Source organism: Petromyzon marinus, chromosome 1, assembly GCF_048934315.1.
Source record: "Petromyzon marinus isolate PM22_M1 ecotype Great Lakes invasive population chromosome 1, UKy_Petmar_22M1.pri1.0, whole genome shotgun sequence".
Classification (NCBI taxonomy): Eukaryota; Metazoa; Chordata; class Hyperoartia; order Petromyzontiformes; family Petromyzontidae; genus Petromyzon; species Petromyzon marinus.
This window is the reverse complement of record NC_133667.1, coordinates 2,136,286-2,160,110: the sequence shown is the minus strand read 5'-3', so window position 1 is coordinate 2,160,110 and position 23,825 is coordinate 2,136,286. Positions and strand designations below refer to the sequence as shown.

The 23,825-nt window shown below is 62.7% G+C and overlaps 2 protein-coding genes across 2 annotated transcripts in view; both read right to left on the bottom strand.

The window, feature by feature from the left end:
- The window catches only part of LOC116952753 (uncharacterized), a 40,357-nt gene extending 36,764 nt beyond the window's left edge, over nt 1-3,593 (bottom strand). The window contains exons 1-6 of the mRNA XM_032972771.2: nt 3,572-3,593; nt 2,938-3,199; nt 2,361-2,557; nt 1,556-1,861; nt 649-875; nt 48-221 (exon numbers count right to left, since the gene is read on the bottom strand). Of these exons, the coding sequence (XP_032828662.2) occupies nt 48-221; nt 649-875; nt 1,556-1,861; nt 2,361-2,557; nt 2,938-3,199; nt 3,572-3,593 (1,188 nt within the window). The remainder of the gene's footprint in view (nt 1-47; nt 222-648; nt 876-1,555; nt 1,862-2,360; nt 2,558-2,937; nt 3,200-3,571) is intronic.
- A 760-nt stretch (nt 3,594-4,353) lies between these two features.
- Nucleotides 4,354-23,825, bottom strand: part of LOC116941407 (uncharacterized) — a 43,087-nt gene continuing 23,615 nt past the window's right edge. The window contains exons 13-35 of the mRNA XM_076075046.1: nt 23,641-23,808; nt 22,092-22,225; nt 21,392-21,643; nt 20,450-20,629; nt 20,025-20,209; nt 19,177-19,359; nt 17,601-17,698; nt 16,514-16,686; nt 15,972-16,131; nt 15,696-15,775; nt 14,288-14,468; nt 14,015-14,191; nt 13,655-13,776; nt 13,178-13,336; nt 12,599-12,779; nt 11,822-12,060; nt 10,781-10,966; nt 9,481-9,605; nt 9,024-9,204; nt 8,611-8,697; nt 5,934-6,062; nt 5,474-5,593; nt 4,354-4,966 (exon numbers count right to left, since the gene is read on the bottom strand). Coding sequence (XP_075931161.1) covers nt 4,844-4,966; nt 5,474-5,593; nt 5,934-6,062; nt 8,611-8,697; nt 9,024-9,204; nt 9,481-9,605; nt 10,781-10,966; nt 11,822-12,060; nt 12,599-12,779; nt 13,178-13,336; nt 13,655-13,776; nt 14,015-14,191; nt 14,288-14,468; nt 15,696-15,775; nt 15,972-16,131; nt 16,514-16,686; nt 17,601-17,698; nt 19,177-19,359; nt 20,025-20,209; nt 20,450-20,629; nt 21,392-21,643; nt 22,092-22,225; nt 23,641-23,808 — 3,623 coding nt within the window. The 3' untranslated portion in view covers nt 4,354-4,843. The remainder of the gene's footprint in view (nt 4,967-5,473; nt 5,594-5,933; nt 6,063-8,610; nt 8,698-9,023; nt 9,205-9,480; nt 9,606-10,780; nt 10,967-11,821; nt 12,061-12,598; nt 12,780-13,177; nt 13,337-13,654; nt 13,777-14,014; nt 14,192-14,287; nt 14,469-15,695; nt 15,776-15,971; nt 16,132-16,513; nt 16,687-17,600; nt 17,699-19,176; nt 19,360-20,024; nt 20,210-20,449; nt 20,630-21,391; nt 21,644-22,091; nt 22,226-23,640; nt 23,809-23,825) is intronic.

Below are 23,825 nucleotides of genomic sequence, written 5' to 3'. Positions count from 1 at the left end.
CGCGACCGGCCCCCTTCCCCTCCCCCCGCCCCCGGGACCTCCCCCACCTTGGCGGCGCGAGGCATGGCACGCGCCAGCAGCTCCACGTTGTGCTGGACGTCGGCGCTCAGCTGGCCCGAGCGCAAGGGCCCGCGCCGCTCGCCCGTGGCGTTCAACCGCGCGGAAACGCTCGACTTGTCCCAGTTGCCCGACAGGCCCAGCCGGTACAGGCCCGTGTCCATCTGCACGGCAGGGAACCACGACATCAGCAGCGGTGGCGGTGACAACAACGGCAGTAGTAGCAGCAGCGGCAGCTCAGTGACCAACGCATTCCGCCGGCCGCGGTCCACCTCGACTGGTATGCATGAGGTCGTGCGTTTGATCCCGACCCTGCTGCTGTATATTTGGAGTTTGTGGGATCTCTCTCGCCGTGGTCGCGTGCATTTTTCTTCGGGTCCTCAGGTATTTCCCTCCACATTTAGAATCAACATCACCACGCGTTTAGAGTAGTTGGCTGCTGCTATAAATTTCCCCACGATGATGAGACACTTCTGTTGAGCTTCAATTTGTTATAGCCAGGTCGCTTATCAAAAAAAGGGCCACGTAGCTCAATGGGACTTACCTAGCAAAAGTTAAAGTATAAAGGATAATAATAATAAAATAAAACACCTTGAGGAAGGCGACGGCCTGCGCGCTGGCTGGCATGCCGAGCTGCGCCAGCCTCTTCTCCTGGTGCTGCGCCGAGGCCAGCAGCCGGTACTCCACGCTGCCGTGCAGCACGCGCAGCCCCGTGCTGGCGTTGGCGCGCTTCCCGTCGTAGCGGACGTCCACACTGAGCACGCGGTCACGCTCCGGGTGGTCTAGCGTGACGAGGAGGCGGCCGTCTGCCGGGACGCCTGGTGGGTGTGCGACGGGGGGGGGGGGGGGGGGGTCGCTCACCACCAATGCCATCGCCACCTCCTCCATCTCACCACCACACCACAACCTCCATCTCACCACCACTGCCAACACCACCTCCTCCATCTCACCACCACTGCCACCACCACCTCCTCCATCTCACCGAAACTGCCACAACTACCTCCTTTTCACCACCACCTCCTCCATCTCACCACCACATCCTCCATCTCACCACCACTGCCACCACCTCCTCCATCTCACCACCACCTCATCCATCTCACCGCCACCACCACCTCCGCCATCTCACCGCCACCACCAACTCCTCCATCTCACCACCACCTCATCCATCTCACCGCCACCACCACCTCTTCCATCTCACAACCACCGCCACCACCACCTCATCCATCTCACCACCACCACCTCCGCCATCTCACCACCACTGTCACCACCACCTCTTCCATCTCAACCACCGCCACCACCACCTCCTCCATCTCACCACCACCGCCACCACCACCACCTCCTCCATCTCACCACCACCGCCACAAGCTCACCGCAACTCTTATCAGCTCAACACTGCCATCTCCACCATCATCGCAACCTCCACTCCGCACAACCATCACCACCACCGCCTCACCGCAACCACCACACCAACACCACCGCACCACCGCGTGGCACTCACCGGCCCTGCCGAGCGACGGGACGCTGTGCCGCAGCTTGCCGCTCAGCTCCTTGCGCTGGGGCTTGTTGTCGAGGGCGAGGTCGAGGCAGGCGGACTTGTCGTCCGTCTTGAGGCAGGCCTGCGCCGCCACCTCGGCGCCCTGGGCCTGCAGCTTCGCGCGCAGCTGAGCGGCGCGCGGCAGCGCCAGGCCGGCGTCGTGGCGCAGGCGACCCTCCAGCTGCAGCAGCGTGGCCGCTCTGCCGAAAGTGTTGTCGTTCTTGAAGTCCACCTCGAGCCACGACTTGTCCAGCACCAGCTTGGCGCTGCCTGCGGGGGGCGTAGCGGCGCAACGCAACGCGGCGGCGAAGCACCACACGCGGTGTGAGGCACAGGTGGTGGCGAGGCCGGTGAGTGTTGGTGTGGCCGGACCCAGCGGTGAGGCAGACTGTCTGTTGTGGTATTGCTGTGAGGTGGTGGTGGTGGTGGGCGGCGGCGGCGGCGGCGAGTTTGACGCGGGATGATGGTGGTGGTGAGTTTGACGCGGGGTGACGGTGGTGGTTTTTAACACGTGTTTTAGTGGTCAATTAGTGGCCTTAACGTGGCCTTCAAGTGCACATAGCCTGGCACAAGCGCCACTCAGTGGCGAATTATTGTTGGTGGTGGTGATAGTGGTGATGATAGTGATGGAAATGATCATGGAGGTGATGATAGTGGTGATGATGATGCTGATGATGATAGTGATGATGGCGATGGTGGTGGTGGTGGTGATGATAGTGATGGCAGTTGCGGTGTGGTTGCCCAGGCCTCCCCCCCCCCATCCCCTCACCCTCGTGATCCTCGTTGCGCTTGGTGAGCGACGCCTGGAGCTTCGCGGGCGACGGCAGCGAGCGCCAGCGCCGCACGGCGTGCCGCAGCTCGGCGGACAGCGCCAGCGTGGACGAGGGGTTCCCCGAGACGAGCAACAGTGCCAGGTCGACGGCGGCGTCCGATCCGTCCGCGCCGGCGCCCCCGCTCGCCTTCATCCTGCGCGCACGCACGGACAAAGACAAAAATCCCCCCGTGTAGCCTTAACGGACCGTTGGGGCAAGTGTCGTTAGCGAGCGCCTATGAAAGGCCGGCACGGCACACGAGGGGGTGGGTGGCCAGCACCGCGCCCGGCCGCCTTTGTCTCCCAAGCGGTGACATTTACGCATTGCACCAGGTGAGTCGACCTACACACCCACACGCTAAGACAAAGATCCCCCGTATAGCCTTGACAGACTATTGGGGTATATATAGTGCTGCTAGCGAGCACCAACGAAGGCCGCACGGCACACGAGGGGGTGGGTGGCCAGCACACTTACATATTCGCACACCGGCACACCGCCACACACACACGGGAGCGCTCGCGAGGGCACACGTACTTGTTGGGCTCGCACGACGCGGAGAGGTGGGCGTGGGTGGCGCGGGGCAGCGCGTCGAAGAAGGCCTGCCGCATCTCGGCCCGGACGCTCCCATCCCCGCAGCCCTGCTTGCGCCGGCCGGTCGCGTCCAGCGCCAGCCAGCCGCGCTCCTTGCCGTCGGAGCGCACGAGCGCCAAGGCGTTCACCCCATCGCCCTGACGCTTCGCCTGCACGCAGGCCTGCGGGGAGGGCGAAAGGCACGAACCGCGCTCACGGGCACGCACTCACGAGTACGCACCACGCACCGCGCTCACACACCGCACTCACGCACCACGCTCACACACCGTGCTCACGCACCACGCTCACACACCGCACTCACGCACCACGCTCACACACCGCACTCACGTACCGCACTCACGCACCACGCTCACACACCGCACTCACGCACCGCGCTCACGCACCACGCTCACGCACCGCATTCACGCACCACGCTCACACACCACACTCACACACCGCACTCACGCACCACGCTCACGCACCACGCTCATGCACCGCATACACGAGCACGCACCGCACTCAAGCACCGCACTCACCCACCACGTTCACGAGCACGCACCGCACTCAAGACACCACACAACCAGTCCCCCTCCTTAACCTCCTTTCGTTGCTCTCTCCATCGCCCATTCCCTTCCCTCCCCTCGGCCCCTCCACTCCATCCCCTCCCTCCCCTATGGCCCTTCCGTGACCCCCGTGTACCCTCCGTCACGGTCACCCATTCCTCGGTCCTTGCACGCCCCTGCCATCCGAATCACTCGATTGTTGTTCGCGCTTTACAAACCGTGTGAAGCGCACGTTGAGCTGTGGGTCACTCTATAAAAGTTAAATAAGATGCAGAGCGCACCATGCGGATGGAACCACATCAATGCCGGATTAAGCTCGTGCGGAGCCTGTAGCATTATGTTATGAAGGGGCACTAAGTAAAAAAAAACGTAAACATTAAAACACAAAATGTTTACTTGCATAGGAAAGTAATTGTATTTTTTAATTTGCTATACGGCCAGATAATATGAAAAATCGCTAACCTTAAACACCCAGTCGATCATAAAAGTGGAAGGCGGTATAGTACTATAGTAATAGAGCAAGTGCAGAATCACTGAACTGGAATTGATAGCTTGAAAGCGTTTAGCGCGGGGCCCCTGAAAGTGCGGGGCCCGTAGCATATGTAGCTACTACGACATGTGCAGTAGCTACTACACATGTAGTAGCTACTACACATGTAGTAGCTACTACACATGTAGCTACTACACATGTAGCTACATGTGTAGTAGCTATTACGCATGTAGTAGCTACTACACGTGTAGCTACTTGTGCTACGAGGATAATCCGACACTGAATCACCTGGTGGACACCAAAGACAAAGACCCCCCGAATAGCCTGAACAGTTGGGGCAAGTGCTGTTAGCGAGTAGCATCAATGAAGATATTCTTGGTTCTTTCGGTAAAGTCACGTAGAATTTTATTGTTTTATATTTGTATTATTTTATTGTTTCCCTTCTACGTGACTTTACCGAAAGAACCAAGAATATGAATCCCTGCAGTCACGAAAGCTTTAAATCAAAATCTATGAAGATGTTTAACGCATATGCAAAAAAAGACAAAGATCCCCCGTATAGCCTGTAACAGACCGTAGGGGCAAGTGCTGTTAGCGAGTAGCATCTATGAAGATGTTTAACACACGCAAAAAAGACAAAGGTCCCCCGTATAGCCTGTAACAGACTGTAGGGACAAGTGCTGTTAGCGAGCACCTATGAAGGCTGGCACGGCACACGAGGGGGTGGGTGGCCAGCACCACGCCCGGCGGCCTTCGTCTCCCCAGTGGCGATGTTTACTACACACCGCACCGAGTACTCATTTGAGGCTGAGTCGACCTAGTGGGGGAGCGTTTGCGAGGAGCGTGCCTGCAAGGAGCGGGCGGGGAGCGAGCCGTAGGGGTGGCTGAGCTGCACGCAGGCGGCCAGCTGGGTCCACGAGCCGTTCGCGTGCACCTCCACCTGGCACGGAGCACACGGCAAAGGCAAAAATCCCCCGTGAAGCCTTAACTCGCTGTTGGGGCAAGTGCTGTTAGGAGCGAGTAGCAGCGCCGGTGAAGGCCGGCGCTGTAGCACACGAGGGGGTCGGTCGCCAGCTCTAGCCACGACATTGCCGCTCCCCACAATACGATAAGCAACACATGATGTGTCGCACAAGTGCTGGTGAGGCCGGTGAGTGGTGGTGAGGCCGGGGAGTGGTGGTCAGGCCGGGGAGTGGTGGTGAGGCCGGTCAGAGGTGGTGAGGCTGATGGGGGGGCGGCACCGTGACCCGACCGCCAGAATGTCACAACCACCACAACAGTGACGGTTGTGGTGCTTGCAGCGGTTGCAGCGGTTGCGGCGGTTGTGGCGGTTGCGGTGGTTGTGGCGGTTGTGGAGGTTGCGGTGGTTGTGGTGGATGCGGCAGTTGCGGTGGTTGCTGTGGTTGCGGTGGTTGCGGTGGTTGCTGCGGTTGCTGCGGCCGCTCACCTTGCTCACGTCCTTCTTGTCCAGCGTGAGCTTCCCCGCGGCGCCGTAGTTGAAGTCCAGGCCCTTGCCGTCCACGGAGAAAACCTCCGCCTTGAGCTCGGCAGCGCCAGGGACCTTCACCTGCACCGGCACACGGGGGGCAGGGTGAAGGGGGCGGGGGGCAGGATGAAGGGGGCGGGGGGCAGGGTGAAGGGGTGAGGGTGAAGGGGGCGGGGGGCAGGGTGAAGGGGTGAGGGTGAAGGGGGTGGGGGGCAGGGTGAAGGGGGTGGGGGGCAGGGTCAAGGGGGCGGGGGGCAGGGTCAAGGGGGTGGGGGTGAAGGGGTGGGGGAGGGCTGAGTGAAGTGTGCAGGGTGTATATCCACATGAAGCGGTGAGTGCCGGTGTGCAGCGAGTAGAGTTGGTAAGTGGCGAGCGACGGTGGAGTGATGGTCCATCGGCGAGCGGTGGTGAGCGGCGGCACCTTGAAGGAGTGGCTGGCGCTGAGCTCCAGCTCGTGCCTCCAGCTGGCGAAAGTTCCCTGGTAGCGCCCGCTCAGCTTGGCCTGCCCCGTGTCCCCCAGGTTCAGCTTCCCGCTGCCCGAGTACTTATACTGCACGGCACGGGCACAGCACGCGCACTCATGCATTGCACGTACACGCGCTACACCGAGATCTCGCCATAGAGCCCTTTTGGACTATAACAATAGGTTGTCTGCCCTTTAAGGCAATACAACGGTTTGTGTAAAGATGTTATAACAGCAAACAGGAAGGAAAGCTGTCACTGCATGAACCAGGCGGTACTTCATGAGGCGTCCCTTGCCAGTACCAAAATATACTAATAGGGATTTTTCCCCTCTTCTTTGGTTCTTTCGGTAAAGTCACGTAGAATGAGAATAAAATAAGACGAAATTATCACGACGTTTCGGCCACAACACAAGTAGCCTTCTTCAGGTGAAGGAACAAAACTGTCGGGACGACAGTTTCAATGAAGCGCTGTCGTCCTGACAGTTTTGTTCCTTCACCTGAAGAAGGCTACTTGTGTTGTGGCCGAAACGTCGTGAGAATTTTATTGTCTCATTTGATTTTATTATTTTATTCTCATTCTACGTGACTTTACCAAAAGAACCAAAGAAGAGGGTTTTTCCCCTTTTTTCTGGCAACAAAACTGACACCTTTTGCAAGGAATCATGTTAACATTAACCACAATACTTGCAGTCAAATGCAAACAAAAAACAGTACTCTGATAATGTATGCATTGTCCTTGCAACTGATTGGTCCACACCGGAGACAGCTTTTCTTAGAGCCTAGTCTCATATGGTGTTCGACCAGATGACGCCAAAAGGCGAACAGGTTTTTTTTTTTGCATTTGACTGCAAGTATTGTGGTTAATGTTAACATGATCCCTTGCAAAAGGTGTCAGTTTTGTTGCCAGTAAAAAGGGGAAAAATCCTATTAGCAGACCGTACCTGTGGTGAACATGCAAACAAGCTACAATGCTCTAGTAGTATATGATGATGGCACTGTCTTTGAAACGTATTGGTCCACACCAGAGACGGCTTTCTTTAGAGCCTCGTCTCAAACGGTGTTAGACCAGAGGACAACGCAAAAAAGGTGAACAGCACAAAGACAACGCTACTGTCAGCTAGGGGTGAGCAGACACATCACGGGGCCTCCCTTCCCTTGCCAGCATCCAAATATAAGAATAGGTTTTTACCCTTTCTGGCAATAAAACAGTTTGTGTTAAGATTTTAACACACCAAACTGAAACCTTGTGCAAGGAATACACTGGTAATATATGCATTGTCTTTGAAACTGATTGGTCCACACTGGACAGCTTTCTCTAGAGTTTCAAAGACAATGCCATCATCATATACTATCATGTTCACCACGAGTCTGTGTGGCTAACGCAGACATGATCTCTTGCAAAAGGTTTCTGTTTGGTGTTTTAACATCTTAACACAAACTTTCATTGCCAGAAAGGGTAAAACCTATTCTTAAATGTTGATGCTGGCAAGGGAGGTCCCGTGATGATATCGCCTTAGACTTTTTTTATTTGTTTCCCTTCAACGTGACTTTACCGAAAGAACCAAGAATATATATCGCCTTAGACTGTTGGGACAAGTGCTGTATACTCTTTGGTTCTTTCGGTAAAGTCACGTAGGTATAAAATAAATTGAATTAAATCACGACGTGTGCTGTGGTTGTTCCACCTGATGACGGGCACTTGTGTTGCGCCCGAAACGTCGTAATTTATTTTATTTTCTACCTACGTGACGTTACCGAAAGAACCAAAGAGTATGGATCCCTGCAGTCACGAAAACTTCAAATCTACAAGTGCTGTGAGCAATTGGCACCGATGGAGGCCGGCACAGCACGCCAAGGGGTGGGTGGCCAGCACCACGCCCGCAGCGCTGATGTCTAGGTAATAATTTAAGGCTGAGTCGACCCAGGGGAAAGCCAAGACCAGTTCAGATATGCATCACCGATGCTGGACGTGAGCGGTAATCGAACTAAGGTCAACGGATTCACAACGCAGTGTGCTAACCGCTGCCCTCCCGCGTACACGCACCGCACGCACAGTGAGACCGTGACACAGGCGGTGGTGGCACATCCGGTGACACGGGCGGTGACATGGGCGGTGACACGGGCGGTGACATGGGTGGTGACACGGGCGGTGACAGGGGCGGTGACGCAGGCGGTGACACGGGCGGTGACACGGGCGGTGACACGCCCGGTGACATGGGTGGTGACACGGCCGGTGACACGGGCGGTGACACGGGTGGTGACATGGGCGGTGACATGGGTGGTGACGCAGGCGGTGACACGGGCAGTAACACGGGCGGTGACACGGGTGGTTACACGGGCGGTGACACGGGCGGCGACACGGGCGGTGACACGGGCGGCGACACGGGCGGTGACACGGGTGGTTACACGGGCGGTGACACGGGTGGTGATACGGGCGGTGACACGGATGGTGACACGGGTGGTGACACGGGTGGTGACACGGGTGGTGACACAGATGGTGATACGGTCGGTGACACGGGCGGTGACATGGGTGGTGACACGGGCGGTGACACGGGCGGTGACACGGGCGGCGATACGGTCGGTGACCCCGGCGTGTGGCCGTGAGTGAGGCCGGCGGCCACAGCAGGGGCTGACCGGGCCGTCGCGTTGGCCCTTGAGGCAGAGCTCGGCCGCCTTTGGCAACAGACGGAGGTCGTACGGCTGCTTGAGACTCACGCAGGCCTGCACACGGGGACAAGGGGACATGGATAGACATGTACACGGGGACACGGAGACACAGGGACACAAGCACACAGGAATATGGGTCGACACGTACATAGCAACACGGGAGATAGGGACATGGAGGCCGGAGGAGACACGGAGACACAAAGACAAACAACACAAGCCATTGCACATTGCACCTGCGAGTCTCACTTTGGCAGGGTGGTTCATGGCTTGGCGTGGTGGTGACAGAGTGTTGCAGGGCGGTGCAGGGTGTTACGTGGTGGTTAGCGGGCGGCGCAGGGCGCCGCCGGCGGGGTGACGGCGTGGTGGTGGGGTAACGGCACCTCGGGGCTGTCGAGCTCCGTGCCGACGGAGGCGCGCGCCAGCACCGTGTCGCGCTTGTCCAGCGTGGCCGCCACCTCGGCAGCGTAGCGCCGCGCTCGCCCCCCCGCGGAGCGCCGGGCTCGCCGCTCGGCCGACAGCGACGCCTGCAGCAGCAGGTCTCGCGGGGCGCGGAACGGGTGCCTGGCACGAAGACGACAATGATCACCCACCCTACCCCTACCCCCCTTCCCCACAGTGTAGCCACTGACAGACAGTCGTGGGGGGCGAGCGCTGCGAGCGAGCAGCGCCTGTGACGAGCGGCGGTGGGCGGCCGGGGCCACGTGCGCGCGCAACGCCCCGTAACTCACCACACGGTGCCTCACCCCTCGCCGCGCCTCACCGCACGGCTCACCACGCACACTCACACGGCGCCCCACAACTCAGCGCGCCTCACCACGGCGCCCCCTCGGCGCTCACCGCACGTGCAGTGACACTCGCCCGCGCTCCTCCCCGCGCTCCAGCGACGCCGCGAGCTGCACGGCGCGGGCGGCGCCCCCCCTGTCGCGCCACGCGCAGCCCAGCGTCACGTTCTGCACCGGCTTCTGCTTGAGCGGAGTTGGCGGCGGGGGGCGGGGGGGTCGGGAAGAGACACGTGGCACCGTCTCGCGCCTGCGAGCGCGTCCGTACACGCGCGTGCCCGTTACGTGCGCTCTGCGTGTCCGCGTATCCCTGCGCATCTTGCCTGTCCCGAGTTGGTGTGTCCGTGTGTTGTCTGTGCGTGTCCGTGTGCGCCCGTCCGTGATCAATGTGCGTCCGTGTGTAGCCGTGTGTGTGTGTGTCCGTGTGTGCCCATGTGCACCCGTGTGTCTCCTTATGCGTATCCGCGTGTTTGTGTGTCCATGAGTGCCCGTGTGTGTCCTTGTATTCCCACGTGTGTCTGTGTCCCTGTGTATCCCGATGGAGTGACATCGCTGGATGTCACCATGCTGTAAGTGCAGTGCCGGCCCTACAGGGCACGGTGTGTGGGTGCCGACCTAAGGGGAAGTTCGTGTGAGGCCATGGCACTCTGGTTGACCCGGGAGGACACGTAACCGGTTAAGATGACAGAGGGGCCCCCAAGAGGGGGCTAGGGGGGTCACGTGATTGAGACCCAGGCACTTCCCGATGGTTCTGGAAGGGGGACGTGGCCAAGGGTGGAGCCGGCCACCCCGCAGAGAATATAGGGACCGGGGTTATTCATCTCGGGAAGAACCCCTTCGTCTACGATCTTTCATCTACGATTCTTCCAGCACGTGGACCCGGGCAGATGCTGTTGGTCCCGGGTCCGTAGTAACAGTTACGTGGTACCTAGTGTAGTGACTAGTGTAGTAGCTAGTGGTGTAGCTAGTGTAGTAGCTAGTGTAGTAACTAATGTAGTGACTAGTGTAGTAACTAGTGTAGTAGCTAGTGTAGTAGCTAGTGTAGTAGCTAGTGTAGTAACTAGCGCAGTAACTAGTGTAGTAACTAGTGCAGTAACTAGTGTAGTAGCTAGTGTAGTAGCAGTGTAGTAACTAGTGTAGTAACTAGTGTAGTAGCTAGTGTAGTAGCTAGTGTAGTAACTAGTGTAGTTAGCCAGGTGGTCACCACCCGAGGTTGTTATTCTGTTAAGGGGGAGTTACCCCACGTGTCGTAACTCAGTTGAACCCACTACACCTGTATATCCCTGTGTGTACCTGTGTATCTATACCCCCCCCCCCCCGTGTGTGTACCCGTGTGTGTGTGTGCGCGTGGATGAGACCTCCTCGTCCCAGCTGCCGGTGACGTTGGCGTCGCCGCCCGGGTACTGCAGGTGCAGGCGGCCGCGCTTGCCCCCTTTCTTCTCCTCCAGCAGGAGGTCAGCCGCCAGTGGCCCCGTGTACGGCCACTGCAGCTCGTTGTGGCTCGTGAAGGAGCGCTGCGGCCTCACCCGCGAGCTCGACAGCACCTGCCGGCGGCGGGGACATCGCGGCACCGTCAGCACCTCGCTGGCGCGCCCTCGGTGCCCGCTGGTGATCTCAGTGCCTGCTGGTGCCCTCTGGACCCGCAGGCGCTCCAAGTGCCACCAGCTGATGCTCACCGTGCCTACCAATGCTCTCAGAGGTCGCTAGCGAATCCGCTGGTGCCCAAAGTGTCCGTCAGTTCTCCCAGCTTGCAGCCACGGGAGCACCCAGTGATTAAGAAAGGGGAGGAGATTCATTCCCGTTGGCGTTTCAGTTGGCAGAGCATCACCAATGGATGCCCGTTAGTGGAGGCTCACTAGCTGAGGCTCGTTAGCTTAAGCTCATTAGGGTAACCTTGCTAGGGTAGGCTCGTCAGCGGAGGCTCGCGAGCTAAGGCTTGCAAGCAGAGGCTCGTTAAGGTAGGCTCACTAGCAGATAATCGTTAGGGTAAGCTCGTTAGCGGAGATTCACTAGTGGAGGCTCGTTAGCAGAGGCTCGTTAGCGGAGATTCACTAGTGGAGGCTCGTAAGCAGAGGCTCGATAGTGGAGTCTCGTTAGCAGAGGCTCGCTAGCGGAGTCTCGCTAGCAGAGGCTCGCTAGCAGAGGATCGTTAGGGTAAGCTCATTAGCAGAGGCTCGCTAGTGGAGTCTCGTTAGCAGAGGCTCGCTAGTGGAGTCTCGTTAGCAGAGGCTCGTTAGCAGAGGCTCGCTAATGGAGTCTCGCTAGCAGAGGATCGTTAGCAGAGGCTCGCTAGTGGAGTCTCGTTAGCAGAGGCTCGCTAGCAAAGGATCGTTAGCAGAGGCTCGCTAGTGGAGTCTCGTTAGCAGAGGCTCGTTAGCAGAGGATCGTTAGCGCCGCACCTTCAGCACAGTGCCCTCGGGCCCCGACAGCTGCACGAGCAGCTCCTTGAGCTGCTCAGCGTTCTTGAGCGTGGCCTCCAGGACGTGCTGCGGGCCCGGCGGAGCACGGGCCGAGCGGGCCGAGCGCCCGGCGCCGTCCGTCGCCAGCGTGGATCGCGTAACGAACGAGCGGCGCTCGGGCTGACGCAGCTCGTGCTCGACGCGTGCGCGCAGCCACGGCGAGTCGACCGCCACGGAGCCTGCACGCTCAGCACGCAGCAGAGAGACGGCTGCGGGCGCCCCTCCCGTGTGTCGCCTGTCGCAGGGCGAGTGGCGCCCGCGGGGAAGAGCGGCACAGCGCACGCGGGGGGCGGTTGCGGCCAACGCTCGCTACGGCCGGCCGCCTTTTGTCTCCCACCGGAGCTGGCGTTTACGCACCGCGCCAGGTACTCATTCGAGGCCAGGTCGACCCAGGAGTGGTCCAGGGCCGGTGCAGATGATCGTCGCTGATGTTGGCCGTGGGCGCGAATCACACCGCGGGGTGGCCGGTTTCATGGCGTGGCGCGCTAACCACTGCGCCACCGCTCCCCGCTCTCAACGTTATCGGCGACACGAGACCCGGAGTCATGGTGATGCCCACAAGGCACGCCCTGTCAGTGTGTCACTGGTGAGGCCCACGGTGGCACCAGGCGGCTCAACACGGTTGCGGTGTCACTACGACATGCGCGGTGTCACCGAGCCACACACGAGAGTGTGTGCGTGCGTGCGACGCGCCATGACAGCCGCGCCGGTGCTCACCGTCCCAGGCCCAGAGTTGTGGGCTGGACGCGTCCTTCCAGAGCAGCTGCGCGGCAAGCAGCTGGCGCGCGTTGTTGGAGGCGCGAACGGAGGTGTTGCGTGAGTAGCTCCCGCGCAGCGAGTGCACGTGGCTCAGCGCCGCCTCCGCGTCCACCTTGTGCGCCGGCAGCTCGGCCTTCCACTGCAGCGACAGACCCCACCCCCGCCCCCAACCGCGGTTAACCGTGGCGAGAAACTGGCGCCGATTCCCCGCCGGCGACGCTCGTGCGGTCGGTCGGTCGGTTTGACCCTTTGCCCCTGGAGAAAGGGGTCGCGTTGACGGCTTCGTGCCACCAAGAGGCTTGGGGGGGAACGAACTATCCGAATCGCTGACGCCGGCCTTTAGCAGGCAGTGCGGGTCAATGAGACTCGCATATTGCGGTGTGCCGTGGCGTGCTGCGGTGTGGCGTGGAGCGGTGTGGAGTGGTGCGGCGTGGAGTGGTGTGGCGTGGGGTGGTGTGTTACGCTATGCTCTGGCGTGCCACGCTGCGCCGTGGCGAACCGTGCCGTGCCGCGGTGCGGCGCGTGCGGCGCGAGCACCTTCACCAAGTACTTGATGCTGCCGCCGTCGGACTTGTCGCTGAAGTCCTGCTCCAGCAGCAGCCGCTTCTTGTTGGACTTCAGCTGCCACTCGGTGCCGTAGCTGACCTGCAGGCGCGAGCGCGCGCTCGCTCCCTGGGGGCCGTGGTCCACGCTCAGCTGCACCGTGCGGGGAGAGGGGGGGGGGCGGTCACGGGGAGAGGGGCAGAGAGGGGAGCCACGGGGAGAGGGGGCGGTCACCGGGAGAGCGAAGATGGCGGCCAGACGAATAGAGGAGACAGGGGCATCGTGGTGTGTGGCATGGGGACGGCACCTCCACGGCTCCACATCGAGAGTCCACCACCAACTCCACCACGTCCAGCACCAGCCCACGTGGCCCACGTCCACTGCCCCAACCCTCCCTGGGGTGTGCCAGCGGCTGAGCCGGTAGGGGTAGGCGGGTGGGCGCACCGGGAGGGTGGGTGCGAGCGTGGGTACCTTGTGAGCGAGCGCCGGGAACTGGGAGCAGGCGAGCTGGTGCGTCGCCTCCAGCGCGGGTTGCGCTCCCAGGCGGAGCGCCTGGCTCGTGCCGCACTCGTGCGGCAGCGCCGCCGCCTCCCCTGCACGCGGTCGCCAGGGCGGGGGGGGACACGCGGCGCGTTAGTGCCACGGCGCGCCATACGGCACCGCATCGCGGACAGGCACCCTGGTGAGAAGTGTGCGGTGGTGCTGGAAGCGGAGCGCTGGCGCAAGGAAGGCGGTGGCACGGAGGGCCCGCCGGTGGCAGGAGGAGGGGAAGGAGGAGGAGGATGCGGTAAGCAAGCGACGAGGAGCGGCGAGCGAGCGAGTGGGACTCACCGCGCACGCCGTACTTCAGGCTCAGCGCCGTCGCCCAGTTGCGGTCGCGCACCTGCACGGAGCCCGAGGCCTTCGCGCCGACCACTCGCGGCACCAGCAGCTGGATCTCCCCCGCGTAGCGGCCGGCCCCTTCGGCCTGCCGGCCCGGCCGCCCCCCGGCGGCCTTCTGCAGGCTCACTGCGGAGGGGCGCGGAGGTCACGGGGGTCGGAACACGACGGGATTTACAAGTGGCGGGAGGGGGGGAGCGGGCGGTGGGGAGCGCCGTCTCTCACCCGCCAGCGTGGCCGTGTCGCTCAGCAGGTTCTGGACGGCGCTGTGCAGCGTGACGGCGCGCCCCGGCTCGAAGGTGCCGTTGGCCGAGGCGAGGACCGGCGGCCCCGACGGAGACACCTTCGCCTCGACGAGAGCGCGGAAACGACGCTCCGCGCCGGACGGACGCTCCTCCCACAGGCCCTGCGCGCGGCACCGGCACGGGGACCGTCGAGGAGTCATCAGGGAGCCACCGTGGAGGGAGTGATCACAGCGTCGTCACGGTAACTATCGCGGAGCCGTCGCAGCGCCATGACGGCACCACCGTGGAGCAGTCATTTTCATCGCCACCATTATGTGTGCACGTGTGTGCATTGAACTTCTTTCACACCGCACGTAGCCAACCGTGCTCATCAGAGGTGCAGTGCTGAGTCTATGGGCAGTGATGAGTGTATGGGCAGTGTTGAGTCTATGGGTAGTGTTGAGTGTATGGGCAGTGTTGAGTCTGTGGGCAGTGTTGAGTGTATGGGCAGTGTTGAGTCTATGGGCAATGTTGAGTCTATGGGTAGTGTTGAATGTATGGGTAGTGTTGAGTCTATGGGTAGTGTTGAGTCTACGGGGCAGTGTTGAGTCTATGGGTAGTGTTGAGTCTACGGGGCAGTGTTGAGTGTATGGGGTCGTGTTGAGTCTATGGGCAATGTTGAGTCTGTGGGCAGTGTTGAGTCTATGGGCAGTGTTGAGTCTTTGGGGTAGTGTTGAGTCTATGGGCAGTGTTGAGTCTTTGGGGTAGTGTTGAGTCTATGGGCAGTGTTGGGTGTATGGACAGTGTTGAGTCTATGGGGCAGTGTTGAGTCTATGGGCAGTGTTGAGTCTATGGGCAGTGTTGAGTGTTTGGGGTAGTGTTGAGTCTATGGGCAATGTTGAGTCTATGGGGCAGTGTTGAGTCTATGGGCAGTGTTGAGTCTATGGGCAGTGTTGAGTGTATGGGGTAGTGTTGAGTCTATGGGCAGTGTTGAGTCTATGGGTCAGTGTTGAGTCTATGGGCAGTGTTCAGTCTATGGGCAGTGTTGAGTCTATGGGCAATGTTGAGTCTATGGGCAGTGTTGAGTCTATGGGTAGTGGTGAGTCTATGGGCAGTGCTGAGTCTATGGTGCAGTGCTGAGTCTATGGTGCAGTGCTGAGTCTATGTACGTATGTTGGAACTTCTTTCGCACCGTACGTAGCCAACGGTTGCTCATCGACGGTGCGGGATGACGACGACGACGACGATCATCGTCATCGTCATCCCGGGCATCATCCCTGGTGAGCCTGCACCGCTCTGTGACCAGGACATCGAGGCGAATGGGTGGCGAGCGATTGAACCGCGATTGAGCGCCGCGACGGAGCGGGGGTTGTGGCGGGAGCCCTCCGCGGCACGGACGCCGGCCCCACCTTGACGAAGTACTCGTCCTTGTCGTCCACCGTCAGCTGCAGCACCGCGCGCTTCTTCTTCTCAAAGTCGTCCACGTCACCTGGTGGGGTGGGGTGGGTGCGGTGTGGTGGGGGGGGGCAGCAGTTCGGCCTCTGACGTCATTGACCACGGAACTTACGGTGACAACGACGCTGCCGCTACACGAGCACCACCCCCCCCTCCCCCCCCGCACCCCCTTCCCCGCCCCCTCCCCCGATCCCCTCCATCCCCCGCTCCCACCCCCGCCCCTTCCGTACCGCGCACTCGCAGGGAGCCGTGAGGGTGCACGATCTCGGCGCGGGCGCTCATCTCCTGGCAGCGGAGTTCCACGGTGGCAGCGAGGTCGCGGTTCACCCGGGAGCCCGGCGTCGCCACGCCGACGTGCAGCAGGGCCTTCTTGGGGCACGGCAGGTCGCCCTGCGGCGATCGCGACAGGCGACGCGGCCGCAGCCGCGGCGACCACTCCTCGGTAACCACGGCGACACAGCCGAAAGCACGACGATGCTCCTCGGTAACCACGGCGACACGGCTACAACGATGACGGAAGTCGTCGGTAACCACGGCGACACAGCCGAAACCACGACGATGCTCCTCGGTAACCACGGCGAACACGGCTACAACGATGACGGAAGTCGTCGGTAACCACGGCGACACAGCCGAAAGCACGACGACCGTCGTCGGAATCGCCACGCGGCGTGTGGCCTCCACGCACGCAGGGCACCGCACCGACCCCCGGGGGCCCGACGGCCGCTCCGTCAGCGCAGACCTCACCGGGACGCGCGGACGCGCGGGCACGCACCTGCCTCTCGACGTCGTACGTGGCCTCCAGCACGTACTGCCGGAGGCCCGGGTCGGTCTTCTGCAGCGACAGGGAGGCGAGGGCCGGGCCGGGCAGCGGGAACGCGGCGGAGCCCAGGCCCGGGAGCGGCAGGGAGAGCTCCGAGCAGAGCTGCCAGCCCAGCTGCTGTGACACTGATGGGGGAGTTTGGGGGCCACGGTGAGACGGGAGGCAGTGGCAAGGTTTGACAAAGTGGCGTGGGGGGGGGATAAATGATGTTGTGATTGGGAGGGGGTGAGAGAGGGGCGGGGTGGGAGGGGGCAGTGGGAGAGAGAGGTGGGAGACGGGGGGGAGAGGGGGGTGGGAGAGGGGGGTTGGGAGAGGGGAGTGGGAGAGGGGGGTGGGAGAGGGGGGTGGGAGAGGGGGGTGGGAGAGGGGGGGTGGGAGAGGGGGGGTGGGAGAAGGGGGTGGGAGAGGGGGGTGGGAGAGGGGGGGTGGGAGAAGGCGGTGGGAGAGGGGGGTGGGAGAGGGGGGTGGGAGAGGGTTGGGAGGGCGGAGTGGGAGAGAGAGGTGGGAGACGGGGGGGTGGGAGAAGGGGGTTGGAGAGGGGGGTGGGAGAGGGGGGGTGGGAGAAGGCGGTGGGAGAGGGGGGTGGGAGAGGGGGGTGGGAGAGGGGGGTGGGAGAGGGGGGGGAGGGGGGACGACGTCTCGGACGTTGAGAAGGAAGTAAGCCCGCTTTTTGGCCGTGGTGTGGATGTTTTCTGGATGGTGCGGCTGTGGTTGTGGTAGTTGTGGTGTGTGTGTGACTCACGTGCGTTTCTGGAGCAGTGCGGTTTGGTTGTGGTGTGTGGTTGGGGCGCGGTGTTGTTGCAGCTTGGTTGCGGTGTTGTTGCGGTGTTGTTACGATGTGGTTGCGGTCTGGTTGAGGTGTGGTTGTGGTGTTGTTACGGTGTGGTTGTGGTGTGTGGTTGTGGTTGCGGTGTGGTTGAGGTGTGGTTGTGACCCACGCGCGTTGCTGGAGCAGTGCGGTGTGGTTGTGGTTGTGGTGTTGTTTCGGTGTGGTGTGTGGTTGTGGTTGCGGTGTGGTTGAGGTGTGGTTGTGACCCACGCGCGTTGCTGGAGCAGTGAGGTGTCGTTGGGGCCGAGCGCCGCGCCAGCCTCTTCATGGGTAACCGCTCCGCCCCACGCACCGCGTACAGCTTCGAGCTGACGCGGCACAACCACCACAACCACAACCGTGAACCACGACACATTTACAGCGCAGCCGAGATACCGACAGTCTCTGTACCACCCCCCGCCAACCTATGTGCTCCCGTGTCTCCTCATATTCGTATGCCCCACGATGTCTCTCTCCCCGTGTCTCCGTGTGTCGATGCCCATGTGTCCTCATGTCCCCGCGTCCCCGTGTCTCCATGCCCCTGTGTCCCCATGCCCCCGTGTCCCCATGCCCCTGTGTCCCCATGCCCCCGTGTCCCCGTGTCCCCATGCCCCCGTGTCCCCATACCCCCGTGTCCCCATGCCCCCGTGTCCCCATGCCCCCGTGTCCCCATGCCCGCGTGTCCCCATGCTCCCGTGTCCCCATGCCCCCATGCCCCTGTGTCCCCATACCCCTGTGGCCCCGTGTCCCCATGCCCCCGTGTCCCCATGCCCCTGTGTCCCCTTGTCCAAATGCCCCTGTGTCCCCGTGTCCCCGTGTCCCCGTGTCCCCATGCCCCCGTGTCCCCGTGTCCCCATGCCCCGTGTCCCCATACCCCTGTGGCCCCGTGTCCCCATGCCCCCGTGTCCCCATGCCCCCGTGTCCCCATGCCCCTGTGTCTCTGTGTCCCCGTGTCCCCGTGTCCCCGTGTCCCCATGCCCCCGTGTCCCCATGCCCCCGTGTCCCCATGCCCCCGTGTCCCCATACCCCTGTGGCCCAGTGTCCCCATACCCCCGTGTCCCCATGCCCCCGTGTCCCCATGCCCCCGTGTCCCCATGCCCGCGTGTCCCCATGCTCCCGTGTCCCCATGCCCCCATGCCCCTGTGTCCCCATACCCCTGTGGCCCCGTGTCCCCATGCCCCCGTGTCCCCATGCCCCTGTGTCCCCTTGTCCAAATGCCCCTGTGTCCCCGTGTCCCCGTGTCCCCGTGTCCCCATGCCCCCGTGTCCCCGTGTCCCCATGCCCCGTGTCCCCATACCCCTGTGGCCCCGTGTCCCCATGCCCCCGTGTCCCCATGCCCCCGTGTCCCCATGCCCCTGTGTCTCTGTGTCCCCGTGTCCCCGTGTCCCCGTGTCCCCATGCCCCCGTGTCCCCATGCCCCCGTGTCCCCATGCCCCCGTGTCCCCATACCCCTGTGGCCCAGTGTCCCCATGCCCCCGTGTCCCCATGCCCCCGTGTCCCCATGCCCCCGTGTCCCCATGCCCCCGTGTCTCCATGCCCCCGTGTCCCCGTGTCCCCATGCCCCCGTGTCCCCGTGTCTCCATGCCCCCGTGTCCCCATGCCCCTGTGTCCCCGTGTCCCCATGCCCCTGTGTCCCCATACCCCCGTGTCCCCGTGTCCCCATACCCCCGTGTCCCCATACCCCCGTGTCCCCGTGTCCCCATGCCCCTGTGTCCCCGTGTCCAAATGCCCCTTGTCTCCCCATGTCACACCCCCATGCCCCCTGTCTCCCGGCCCCCCCCCCACCCGTGCCCACGCGGTGCCCTACCTGAGCGTGAAGACGTCCACGGAGTGCTCCGGCGTGTCCAGGTGAAGCCGCACGCTGCGCCCGTCCCGGATCCGCACGCCGACGTGAGCCAGCAGCGCGGAGCGAGCGGCGCCCTCCCACTCGAGACCGGCCGAGCCCAGCCGCCCCACCAGCCCGACGCGGGCGCTCACCTGCACAAGCGCGCTGCTTGCCGCGCAGCGCCAGCGGAGGGGTTGGCACAAGGCGCAGGTCACCACGCGACTAGCCCGCGGACAGCCTCGCTAGCGAGGAATGCGTTCCATCTGGGCGGGATCTCTCAAGAGGGTGAAGCTCGCGCGTAAAGTGATTCGGAAATGGATTGCGTGGCGATAGCTCGCAGCGCGGGTGGTGTGGTGGTGTGTAATGTTTCATGCTTAGTCGAACATGCCATAGCGCCAAGCTATGCCGCTCTTCTTTTCGCAAGCGAACCTGGCCGCAAATTGTGATAATAAGCGCCACCCAAATGGGCTTATTATCATCATCGCCGTGTGAAAATTTACGACGTCGACATTAAATGTGGAGGGAAAAGCCGGAGGACTTGGAGAAAAATCCACACGACCACGGAGAGAGAGAGAGAGAGACGCAAGCTCCTAATACACAGCAGGCGTAGTCAGTGTCAGGTTCGAACCCACGACCTCCTGTATACCAGGCGAGGTAGTTAACATCTCCTAGCCACCGTGATGATGATGAGAGAGAGACGCGCATACTCCAAATATGCAGCAGCAGCAGGCGTCAGGGCCGAGATCGAACCCATGACCTCCTGCACACGAGACGAGTTAGGCAACATCTCCTAAGCCCCGCGTTGCACGCCGTGGTGTTGCGCGTCGTACACGGGATTGATCTTGGCGTTGAAGTCGAGGCCGGGCCCGTGGCGCGGCCCCACGGCCCCCTGCAGCGACACGTCCACGGCAGAGGTGGCGTTGAGCGACAGGCCTAGGGGCAGCCCGATGGACGTGGGCAACCAAAGTCGCTCCGACGCCAGCAGCGCGTGGTGGCTCCAGCCCACGCGCTCCCCCTGCACGGACGGCACACGGCCGACGGTTTTCGCGTGAGCGCGGCGACTTCAGCGGCACGGGGCGCGTGCGCTCGCGCGTCATCGCACCGAAGAAGGGCGACGTCGCGGGCCTTCTCAGCCGATCTCAAGGCGGCCGCGTCTCCTTCCGTCGTTCCTTTGAGTCCGGATAACGGGGGCGAGCTCGCACCTTGGCTCGGCGGCGGGGGGGGTGGGGGGTGGGGGGGCGGCGTCGCGTCTCACCTTGAGCAGCCGCACCGCGGCGCCGACCACGTCGAACGAGGAGGAGGAGGAGGTGGACGAGGAGGAGGTGGACAAGGAGGGGTTGCGCAACCACTCGGCGCAGTCGGTGAAGGCCACTTCGCTGCCCAGCAGCCGCAGCGCCAGCGAGCAGGCCAGCTCCTGGGAGCGTCGCCCCGACACCTGCAGCGTACGGGTCGACCAGGGGTGACTCGACCAGGGGTGACTCAGCCAGGGGTGATTTGACCAGGGGCGACTCAGCCACGGCCGGTTCAGCCAGGGGCGACTCAGCCATGGGGCGACTCAGCCAGGGACGACTGATCCAGGGGTGATTTAGCCAGGGGCGACTCAGACAGGGGTGACTCAACAACCAGATATCCATCATAGAGGGCAGCCACGGAGCTGCCCTAGGGGGTCACAGCGCAGGGGTCACAGCGCGGGGGTCACAGTGCAGGGTCACAGCGCGGGGGTCACAGTGCAGGGTCACAGTGCGGGGGTCACAGCGCGGGGGTCACATTACGGGGGTCACAGCGCAGGGGTCACAGTGCAGGGTCACAGCGCGGAGGTCACAGTGCAGAGTCACAGCGCGGGGGTCACAGCGCAGGGGTCACAGTGCAGGGTCACAGCGCGGGGGTCACAGCGCGGGGGTCACAGTGCGGGGGTCACAGCGCGGGGGTCACAGCGCGGGGGTCACAGTGCGGGGGTCACAGCGCGGGGGTCACAGTGCAGGGTCACAGCACGGGGGTCACTGCGCGGGGGTCACAGCGCGGGGGTCACAGTGCGGGGGTCACAGCGCGTGGGTCACAGCGCGAGGGTCACAGCGCGGGGGTCACAGTGCGGGGTCACAGTGCGGGGGTCACAGTGCGGGGGTCACAGCGCGGGGGTCACAGCGCAGGGGTCGCCGCCCCCCCAACCCCTCCCCCTCTTCCCCCTCCCCCCCTTTACCTGGCGGTGCAGGCGTCGCGTGCGCTCCGCGTCGACTGCGGCGTCGCACTGCGCCCCCCCCGTCGCCCCCCCCGCCGCCGCCGCCCGCGCTCGCCTCTGCGTCGCGCCGTGGCCGGGGCCGGGCAGGAACCCCCTCGGCGAGTACCCCCACGGGGTGGTGGGGGGCTGCCCACGCCGCCCGGCCCCCCGAGGCTTCGTCACCCCGAGGAGACGCTCCAGCAGGGGCTCCACGTTCTCCACGCGCCCAGACAGCTGCTCCGCATGCACGCACACAAAGATAGAGGTCCCCCGTGTGGCCTACGCAGCCGCTTGGGGGGCAAGTGCTGTGGACGAGCACCGATGAGGGCCGGCAATGCGCACGAGGGGGTGGTGTGCGGTGAGGCACGGGCTGTGTGTGGGTGGTGAGGCACGGGCTGCGTGAACGGTGAGGCACGGGCCGCGTGAACGGTGAGGCACGGGCTGCGTGAACGGTGAGACACGGGCCGCGTGAACGGTGAGGCACGGGCCGCGTGAACGGTGAGGCACGGGCTGCGTGAACGGTGAGGCACGGGCTGCGTGAACGGTGAGGCACGGGCTGCCTGAATGGTGAGACACAGGCCGCGTGAACAGTGAGGCACGGGTTGCGTGAACGGTGAGACACGGGCCGCGTGAACGGTGAGGCACGGGCCGCGTGAACGGTGAGGCACGGGCCAGGCCTCACCTCCAGCAGGTTGAGCGACTGCCCCATGGCGTTCACGGTGAGGTTCAGCGACAGCGACCGCGGCACGAATGAGTCCGGGGAGAAGACGAGCGAGCGCTGCAGGATGGCCGCCGCCTGCGGCCGGGCAGCGGGGCCTGCACAGACCACCACGCCACACCAGGCCACACCAGGCCACACCACGCCACACCACATCACGACACACCACACCAATCAGGCCACACCACACCACATCACGCCACGCCACACCACGCTTGGCCCCACCACGCCACACCACGCTTGGCCACACCACGCCACACCACGCCACACCACACCACACCACGCTTGGCCACACCACGCAACATCACGCCACACCACGCCACACCACGCCACACCAGGCCACACCACGCCACACCACATCACGACACACCACTTAGGCCACACCAGACCACACCAGGCCACGCCACACCACACCAGGCTACGCCACACCACACCAGGCTACGCCACACCACATCACGCCACACCACACCACGCTTGGCCACACCAGACAACAACACACCACATCACGCCACATCACACCATAACACGCCACGCCAGCCCACACCACATCACGCCACACCATAATGTGGTGTGGCAAGACCACGGCATGCCACGCCACACCACGGCACGCACAGCACCGAGGTCACAGGGGCGCAGGGACACGCATTGTAGCGTGCATGTTGAACTTCCTTCGCACCGTACGTAGCCAACCGTGCTATGTGTGTGTGTATTGAACTTCTTTCGCACCGTACGTAGCCAACCATGCTAATCGGAGGTGCGAGGGGAAGGTCAACAAACTGAACACAAAACGCAGTTCTAAAGAAATGAACAGTATAAGAATAGGTTCTAGCCTTTCTGGCAATGAAACAGTTGTTGTGTTAAGGTGTTCAAACCTTTCGCAAGGGAACATGCCTGCTTTAACCGCACGAACTTGTGGTGAACCACGCAAACAAAAAAAACAACACGCTCTAGAAAAAGGTGCCACGGTCGACAGAAACGAGTTTGTCAATCGAGATGATAATTTCAAAGCTTCGTGGCTCCGGTGCCGGGGGGGGGGGAATTCCTAACATGGGAAGGAGGAGCAGCGGTCCAGCAGCGCGTCTGAGTGCGCCGCGTGACGATGCGTTGGGGCGTGAAGGCGCGGCTGACAGTGGCGCGTATCGCACTGCGTGTCCCCGTGTGTGTGTCCGTGTGTGTGTGCGTGCGTGTGTGTGTCCGTGTGTGTGTGCGTGTGTGTGTGCGTGCGTGTGTGCGCGTGTGTGTGTGTGTGCGTGCGTGTGTGTGTCCGTGTGTGTGTGCGTGTGTGCGTGCGTGTGTGTGTGTGTGTGCGTGCGTGTGTGTGCCCGTGTGTGTGTGCGCGTGTGTGTCCGTGCGTCGCCCCGTGCACGTGCGCGTATCTGAGCGTGTCCGTCGGTGCGTCTCCACGTGTTCCTCTGTGTGCATGTGTGAGTGTCCATGCGTCACCCCGTGCGCATCCGCCCGCCCGCGCGCGCGTGCCTCCCCGCGTGCAGCGACGGCGCGCGTGTCGGCGCACCCGAGCGCAGCGTCGTCTCCGCGTAGCGCGAGTAGCGCCAGCGGCTGAGGTCGGCGTCCGGGCCCGGGGGGGGGAGGCCGGCGTCCGCCAGGAGCCGACGCAGCGCGGTCTGCGCCGGGTCGGTCGAGTCCAGCAGCTGCGTCAGGTGGCTCCACACAAACGAGGCGACTGCGCGCGAACACAAA